This window comes from Myodes glareolus, chromosome 1 (genome assembly GCF_982192425.1).
Source record: "Myodes glareolus chromosome 1, mMyoGla1.1, whole genome shotgun sequence".
NCBI lineage: Eukaryota > Metazoa > Chordata > Mammalia > Rodentia > Cricetidae > Myodes > Myodes glareolus.
Genome location: NC_142026.1, coordinates 122,485,443 through 122,494,655, shown reverse-complemented (window position 1 = coordinate 122,494,655; position 9,213 = coordinate 122,485,443). Strand labels below are relative to the sequence as shown.

General features: G+C 39.9%; 1 protein-coding gene across 1 annotated transcript; it reads right to left on the bottom strand.

Moving 5' to 3' along the window:
• Positions 1–8,246: 8,246 nt before the first annotated feature.
• Positions 8,247–8,764, bottom strand: LOC148123564 (large ribosomal subunit protein uL15). Its single transcript, XM_087911823.1, has one exon. It carries the CDS (start codon positions 8,743–8,745, stop codon positions 8,299–8,301), a length of 447 nt encoding a protein of 148 aa, XP_087767949.1. The 5' UTR covers positions 8,746–8,764; the 3' UTR covers positions 8,247–8,298.
• Positions 8,765–9,213: the final 449 nt, after the last annotated feature.

Sequence of the window (9,213 nt, the reverse complement as noted above, 5' to 3'; positions counted from 1 at the left end):
GCATGTGGGTTCAGGCAGCCAGAAGAAGGTGTTGGATCCTCCAGAGCTGGGGTTGCATATAGTCCTGAGCTGTCCAAAGTGGGTGTTGGGAACTTGCTGGGAAGAGCAGCAAGTTCTTCTAACTGCTGAGCCATCTCCTCAGCACCTCATTTGAATGTGACACATATGAATACGAATGAGCACATGTGTTCATTGTCTTTGTAATTTATCTTTCTAGGTTTACCTCATGCTCTTCCCTCCTTTCTTGCTTCTCCTTGAAATTCTATTACATTAGTGCTGACACTTGGAAGACAACACCGTTGTGTTCAATGCACAGAGCTAAGAACCAATATGCCACAACAATAAAGTAGCAAGAACAAATTGGAAGCCGGAGAGGCTTGATGTGGGAAGTCCTTCTGTCTATGTGTTGCTTTTATTGGTTAATGAATAAAAAAAACTGCCTTGGCCTGTTGATAGGGTAAAACTTAGGTAGGCATGGGGGTTGGAGGAACTGGACTGAATAATGGGAGAAGAAAGGCAGAGCAGGAGACGCCATGGATCTGCCACTGGAGATAGACATGCTAAAACTTTACTGGCAGGCTACGACCTCGTGGTGATATACAGATTAATAGAAATGGGTTAAATTAATATGTAAGAGTTAGCCAATAAGAAGCTAGAGCTAATGGGCCAAGTAGTGCTTTGATTAATACAGTTTCTGTGTGATTATTTTGGGTCTGAGCTAGCTGGGTGGCCGGGAAGAATAAGCAGCCCCTTGCAACAGAGGCTTTTTAACTTTTGAAGCCCATCCCCAGTGGCATACTTTCTCTATCCCTTCTAAACCTCCTGAAATAGGGCTATCAACAGGGAACTAAATATGCTATTATCTGAACCTATTTGGGACATTTTCACTCAAACCACAACAAGGCTGGGCCCCATCAGTCTCATAGGATTTTTTTTTTAATGCTAAATTTGGGGTTAAAAACAGAGCTCTGAGTCTGTGCTTCAACCAAAAGGGGAAGAGCTCAAGTGTGTTTTGTTTTCTACTGAGAAGTCTATAGTGGAGAGTCATTGTCTACTATCCAGGTTAACAAGAGCAATCAAAACAGGAGTCTGTGTTAAGGGATGAGGCACAGTAAATTACTAACCCCTAGACCTAACTCTTACTGAGAAGACATTAGCAAGCAATAGATGCTGGTGGAGAGATAGTTATCTTTTTTGAGAGGGTGGCCACTTCCTGGTATGTTTCCCATGCTCCAGTGGATGGTCTCACATACATGAACATGTGAGGGTACTATCAGAACTTAGTTGGTTTTCAAAGAGAAAAAAAGAAGACATCATGTTTGGAGAGGCTTATGTTGGGGGAATTCATCTAAGAGGAGATGGAGGGGGAAATGGGGGGGGTAGATAGGAACATATTTCATTGTTTACAGGTGTAAAATTCTCAAGAATGAAGAAAATTATGTCAAAAATATCAGACTTCTTAAAAAAGAAGACATGAAGTTGGGAGGAACATGGGTTGGGAGAATCCTGAGAGGATCTGGAGGGCAATGGGTGTAGATAAGATTAAAGCACATTGTACTCATCTATAAAATTTGAAGAGAATGAATAAAATATTTTAAAAGTAGGCAGTGATTTTCCTCCTTGCTTTTTTTGAAGACTATCATATGGACTCAAGTCTTTGGCCCGGAAATTCCCAGGGAAGGCTCACTCTCTACAGCTGTAGAAATGTGCTCTTTCCACAGGTCTAGGCCTGGCTTAACCAGCACCTTCCTCCCCTAAAGTCCCAAGAAAGAGGAGAAAATAATGCAAATGGATCTCCTTAAGGCAGTGAGAAGGACTCACCCCGCTGTCTTTCCTTCAGTTTATCCCAGAAGTCTTTCATTTAGTTACTCAGATAAGGTATATTTTCATGGGCAAGATTGGCTTACTATCTGCAGTCAGGTCCTTCTGAGGAATGTGTCACTAAGCAATTTTGTTACTATATAAAGGTTATAAAGTGCATCTGCAAAAGCCAAGATGACAGTGTTTTAAGTGATGTTATCTCAGGGAACTACTGATGCCTATGTAGTCCATGGTTGAACATGTCATGAAGGACAGAATGAGTAACCCTGTTCCTATGTTTGGCATCAAGGTAGCATTGTCTTTGTTGAAAGTTTTCTTTCCTCTCACTGTGAATTTCTGGCTACATATTCTCAGATATGGTTTTGTGCTCACTTAGCACATAGCTTGCATAATGCACACACACATACACACAAGTAAGTACACATGTACATATGCATGCGTGCATACAAGTTGAGGAGAAAGGAGACAAAGTGGGGGAGATGGAGAACAAGGTTAGGTTTGGTTCAAATACATTAATCAACGCTGGGAGTTTGTTGGTATCATTATGTTCTCCAAATCGCCACCACCACCACCACCCCTATCATCATCATCATCATCATCATCATCATCATCATCATCATCATCATCATCTCTCTTTGTCGTGGTGGTGTGTGAAAGAAGCAATCACTAGCAAGGAGTCTGGCTCCCCAGCTGAAGAAGTTTGAAGTCTGGAGAGGAAGGAGTTTAAAATTTTGATATAAAACTCTCAGATTATTTTGTAACAATAAATGTTGCCTGCCATTCATATGCCTGAGTAGAAATAAAATTCCCTATAGAATAGACTCTGCTCTGAAATACATAACAAATAAATCTTTTCTTAGACTGCATATTATTACATATGGGAGTAGGAGAATTCTAGATGTCTTCTTGCTATTATATTTTCTGCTGTGTTCTGCACTTATGGAAGCAAAATAATCCCCAAAGATCCTATTTTCACTTGGGAATACCATTTAAAATGGTAACATCAAATTAATTCTAAATATGTACTTTCAAAGCTTTGACATTTTTTCTGTATTTTTTTAAAATTTCCAACTATTTGTTGCTGAATGTTACCTTCACTGAATCCCTGATACATAAATGAATTTAAACTCATCAGTGTGCTAATGCAGAATCCTGTTCTGCTTGATAAATGATTCTAAAGGAACTCTCCCCATTTTGCTACACTTTGGTGAGCTGGGATGAGTTCACCAAAAAGGTGAACATCCTTTCTCCTTTCTTCATTGAAGACCCCAGCCAGAGTTCACATCAGTTTCACCACCTCTAGTGAAGAACCCAGAAGCGATGAGTCCAGGGAATCTCCCAGAACTTCTGGGGGAGGAACCATACTTTCTCCACACCAAATAACCCAGAACAACAGGAAGAACATTCTAGACTTGTGTATAGAAAGGCAAGTCTGGGAAAAAGATTTGTAGTGCTGAGTAGCCAAAATCCAGGAATAATTTATTCAAATTTTTCCTAAGGCCTTTCTGTCTTTCAGTTCTGCCTCCTTGAGGATTATATTTTAGTGAATTAGCATCATTATACCCTCATATTTTGTCATCACTCAATTGAATCTTTTGTAAGCCCAACATTTACACAGAGGTAACAGGTTCAGATTCCAAACGTGACACAAGGACTGTGTTAGTAGAAGACACTATAAAAAAGTAAGAGTAATTGATCTTGGTTTGCTTTCTAGAGGGATCAAAAACTAGGCCAACTAATGGTACTGCAGAGATGGCTAAGTGATTAAAATCCCTTGCTGCCCTTCCAGAGAAATAATTTGGTTACCAGCACTCATTCAATGGGTTCGCACTTGCCTGTAACTCTAGTTCTAGAGCATCCAATATCTTCATTTGGTCTTTTGAACAGCCAGACACACATGACATACATTCACACACATACACACACAGATTAATAATCATCAATATAATATATGTAAATATACTAAATATAAATAAAATATATCAAATATAAATACATTCTATATAAATAATGATAATCTTTAAACAAAGAATAGGTCAGCTAAAATCAACTTATTTGCTTAAGAGCACCCTCAGATTCTCCATCAGGCTAAGTTCTTTTATTGCGGTTGGGCATGGCACTGGCAGGAAAACCCAACCCTGCTGCCTTCTGTACCAATCGCAGGGCTGAGTGCTGGCTAATGCTGCAGTGCTGTTCTGCTGCTATCAAACTGCGCGCATGAATAATCAGGCAATGATGCTTTAAATTTAAGGATAAACAACCCGCTACATCTTGATAGGAAAACTCACTGCAGCTATAATCAGTCTCTGCTAAATTTAGCTACACACAACTAATGATTAGAGCAAGGCAATATTACCCCAAGGGCAGGTCAGTTCTGACAGTTACGACCTCTGGTAATGGCAATCTGCTTTGCCACTGTCCTTTAGAGAATATGAGCGCAGTCGTATGGATGGAGGTGATGGGAGAAATATTCTAGACATGGCAATTTGGCTTGTAAACAAAACGAGTTGTTAAAAGCAAATGTACACACAGCTAAAAGCGCTAATGAGCTGACGTTTGCCAGGACAGCAGTGTGGGGCTGCCTCCAACTGTGAACATACTTGGTCTCTGAGAGCCTGAGAAGTACAAACCACACATGATGTTAGCTACAGGGGTGAGTTTTAAGGGGTTACACATGTGTGACTCTCACACTTTGATAACTGTGATAGGATGATGACATCAGAAGTTATTATTGAGACTCAAGACCGTCAGAAAGTAAGACCCACTCATGCTTCCCCAGGCAACAAGCAGTTACTGTGCTCATTACATTTTTAGCAGCTGTGACAAAACACCTCATCAAAAAGCCTAAGGAAGGAAGTGTGCATTTGGGATCCCAGTTTGATGGTGGTCTGGTCCATGCTGGCAGGGAATGCATGGTAATAGGAACACGAGGTAGGTGGCCACATTACATCTGCAATGACGAAGCAGAGAAAGATGAATGCTGGAGCCCAGCATATTTTCTCATTTTCTTCACTGTGGAACATCAGCCCAAGGCATGGTGCTGCCCCAGTTCAGGATAGGTCTTCTGTCTTCAGTTAAACATTTCTGGAAACACATTCACAACCATGTGTGTCCATAGGGATTCAAATGCACTTGATAATGTAGGCTTTCCATCATAATTATTAACAGGGAATAAGAGACTTCTCAGGAGTCTAACTAGAGTTTTTGTTTTGTTTTGTTTTGATTTTTGATTTTTTTCTGAGACAGGGTTTCTCTCTATCTCTAGAGCCTGTCCTAGAACTAGCACTTGTAAACCAGGCTGCCCTCAGACTCACTGAGATCTGCCTGCCTCTGCCTCCCAAGTGCTGGGATTAAGGGCATGTGCCACCACTGCCTGGCTAACCCTACTTAGTTAGTTAGTTAGTTAGTTAGTTAGTTAGTTAGTTAGTTAGTTAGTTAGTTAGTTTATAGATCCAAGAGAACTCATTGTGGGTGTCAGTCTGAGGTGTGCATTGAAATTAGCCTCCGTTGCTCCATTGCTTAGTGTACCACATTTGATGTGGTCATGTCTATAATTCTACCTTTCTGTTTCTTTCTGGATGACACTGGTTTGGTTTTCTGTCCCCTTGATTGTATGCTTTCTTCTTGCCTTCTTCTCTTCCTTCTTTCCTCCCTCCCTCCCTCCTTCCTTCCTTCCTTTCTTCCTTCCTTTCTTCTTCTCCTTCTCCTCTTTCCTTTTGGTACTTACTTTCTTCTGTTGATGTACTTGACCTGGCAGGCTCTGCTGTCTGTCTCCTTCAGATAACTCATATGGCACAGCATCTTCTTGAACAGGAACCTCATATCACAGTACTTTGTGGGCCTCTGGTCGTATAGACATCTCTCCCTGTCCATTCATCCTCATGATCTTTATTTTAATCAGGGGCAGTTAAGGTGGCAAGAATATGTAGTACAAAAATGCTCCACTATGTGTAAGAAGCAACTCAAAAGAATGTAACAGGCCTTCAGAGGACTTCCTTCTACAGTCCATCCAGTAAAATTAGGAAATCTAGTCATGGTTATTGCTAGGTTGTGGAAATCTAGATGGTTGTACTGTGCTATAAAAATGGCAGCATTCCTAGAGGGTAAATAATGAAATTTCAAGTAACAGTAGCCATCCAGTCAATTCCCATCTGAAACAAGCCAAAACAGGCATGTTAAGGGACCAGTCCATTGGAAACACATTGACTGTACAGAAACACTTTTTATGAAATTCATATACTAATCATCCTTACGTAATCATCATTACGAATCAATGGTTGTCAAACAGTCTTTTTGGCTAAACGAACAGTGTCAGTTCTATTGAACTGGACTACTGTACATTATATGAACGCAGGACTCTCAAAGGGTTTTCTGGATGGAGACATAGAAGAGAAACAAAAAGAAGAAAAAACAATTGACTCATATGCTCTAAGAACAATCTGCAATTGAGATAAACATGCAACTATTTGCGAAATTAGTAAGTTGAATCTCAAAATGATCAGTTGTCAGTGTTTGTTATTATTGCCTACCTATTCATGGGAGCAGTAGACTTCCTTTATGGACATTTCTTATTCATGTCTGAACTTCCACAATGTGGTGTGGACATGGTTAAAGACAATTATCATTTGACGTACTAGAATGCTCCAGAGGCACTGTAGTCTCTGTGACCAACTCCAAGAGGTGTGCAGCGTAGTATGTGTGCACACTTGGATATTATGATAGTAATTCTCTAATTATACAGATTTGCCATCGTGAATGAAGACTACACAAAAGAAAGATGGGCATAAGATGCAATATCTAATTTGGACATGAGGAGCTACTTTTTCTAAAATTTGGTATTACCAGACAACTGATAGTTAATTTATTAAAATGCCTTAGTGATCAACTTAATATCCTATTTTATATATTAGGTAAAAATTCTTCATTAAGCTTTTTGAAAATAAAAGACAAATTCAGAGCCAAGTGTGATGGCACATGCCTATAACTTTAGCGCTTAGGGTATGGGATAAGAAGGATCAAGATTTTAAGGCCAACCTATGCTACACAGTGAATTCAGAATCAGCCACCATTAAAAAGGTGATGTTTCAAAGACAAAAACAAACAACAACAAAAGGAATAAAGATGGTCTCAATTAGTTTATGCCCCAAAGAAATTAAATTACCTCAGAATGTCAATGCCTGAGTACCTGTGCCTAATGTGGCCAAGTTATGGACTTAGCCTGGGTGCCGGCCAACAGATGAGTGGATAAAGAAAGTAGATATATATAAAAACAAGGAGCTCTTTTCAGTCATGAAGAAGAATAAAATTATGTTGTTTGTGGGGAAATGAATAGATGTGGCGGTCATTGCATTAGGTAAATAAGCCAGCTGCTGAAGGTTTTCTCTCATCTGTGGAAACAAGAAAGCAATCAAGCAAGAGTAGAAGAGGGACTATCAGGGAATGAGAAGGGAGGGAACAGAAGATATTTAGGAAGTTCTACTCATTGAAGCTTAATATATGCATGTGTGAAAATATCAGTGATACCTATTAATTTATGTAAATAATATACATTTGTAATTTTAATAAATATTAGAGAGGCAGAGGATGCAAGACCCAAATGCTATTCCAACACATGTTATCATGTATGGCTTCTCTTTGAACTCAGAAGAAAAAAATGATATTGGTGGTTGAAGATCTACCCGAGATTGAGTCAAGAAACACTAAAAAAGTTAACAAATGACTATAGGATCCCTTTTCTTTCTTTTTCTCACTTCACTCAAAAAGTGTGTCTGTCCAGAGTGGTCTCTTGGAGTTGTTGTGGGCTCATACATCTGTTTATGAGAAGCTGGCTTCTTATTTTCCAGCCTATGTATTTCATTTCAAACAGCTTAGCTTTAAACTACTGCTGTCTCTTTACTTTGTCTTTTGAGATCTTGGAAGTATGAAATAACCATAATTAAGGACAATTAGGGAACAAAAGGCTTCAGTGCATACACATTGGCTAAGAGCAGTCAGTGGTGAAATGTTTAATGTTAGTACTAGAAAAAAAACCAGCTAGGGACTTGTTTACAACATTCTTCAAGACGCTGATAAAAGCAAATTGTATAAAGAGGAAGTATTGCTTTGTAGCTAGGGCCAAGGCTTGAGAAATGAACATTAAATATGAGAAATTGCTTGAGGTTGACTTGGTTTCACTGTGGTCAATAATTCCAGAAAGCACACTACATCTTCATTCTCCAAAAATTGGCTTCTGCGAGACTCCTGTGTGGGGTGGGAAGCTAGGGGTGGTGGAGGTGGGGCGCACTTAATTCTGAATACATCATACACAAGACTATTTCTCATCGTTCAGTCAGAAAGACCATTTTGAATAGAAATTGTTTGATTGTGGGGGTGGTTATAAGGGTTCTTCATCTTTTTTTTTTTTTTTTTTTTTTTTTTTTTTTTTTTTTTTTTTTTTTTTTTTGGAAAATAGCATTTAATTGTCCTCCCTGAATGGCTTCAAGCCACCAGAACACAGGCACCTCCAACACCCTTTATCTTCTCTTCAGCTCTTCTGCTGAAAAATTTGGCTTTCACGATGACAGGCTGCTTAGGGAGCTTTCCCTTGCCCAGAACTTTGTAGTAGCCCGATCGCACGACGTCAATGATGGGAGCAACTCCAGTCTTGTTCTTGGCTGCGTTAACCCGGGTCTGCTCACTGACCAGCGTCCACAGTTTATCCAGGTTGACAGTCGGGCAGAAGCTCTGGTTCCTCTTTAAGTGGTAATGCCTCATACCAACTTTCCCGAAGTAACCTGGATGATATTTGTCGAAATTGATCCTATGATGATGCATGCCTCCAGCGTTCCCGCGTCCTCCTGGATGCTTGCGATGTTTACCGATGCGGCCATGGCCGTGGCTCACGTGGCCCCGGAGTTTCCGGGTCTTCCTCAGTCTGGATGGCATGGCGGTGGCAGAAAGGAAAGAGAAGGGTTCTTCATCTTAAAAGCAGCAATTCTCTACCTCATTAATTCTTCATTCAAAGTTCTTCATTGTTTAAACACTGGCTGTTTGTCTCCTGCTTAGAGTTGCTGATTTGGAAAGAATCCTGCCACATTCATTAACCACACAAGCAACCCACGGCCTTGTTGCACTATCTTATTAAATGAGTGGCTGTTGTTATGGCCCATCATAAAAACCAAAAATCTCAAGATCTATTTCCTTTCATCAAACAACCACACTGATTAAAAAGCAAATCCGGAGAGATGGTTTCAGCATCTGCTTTGACCAAATTGACAATAAGTGTGCAAACTCTTAAAGCTTCTACAAGAAAGTTTTAAGATGAAAGAGCAACAATCAATATTGTAGAGGCATGTTGTAGGTTGCTTTACTCTTTCCTCCTTTGGAGCCTGTCACCAAGCTCCCAGATAAATC

Excerpts from the sequence above, each read along its gene's own strand:
- LOC148123564 (XM_087911823.1), bottom strand. The coding sequence starts at position 8,745 with ATGCCATCCAGACTGAGGAAGACCCGGAAACTCCGGGGCCACGTGAGC.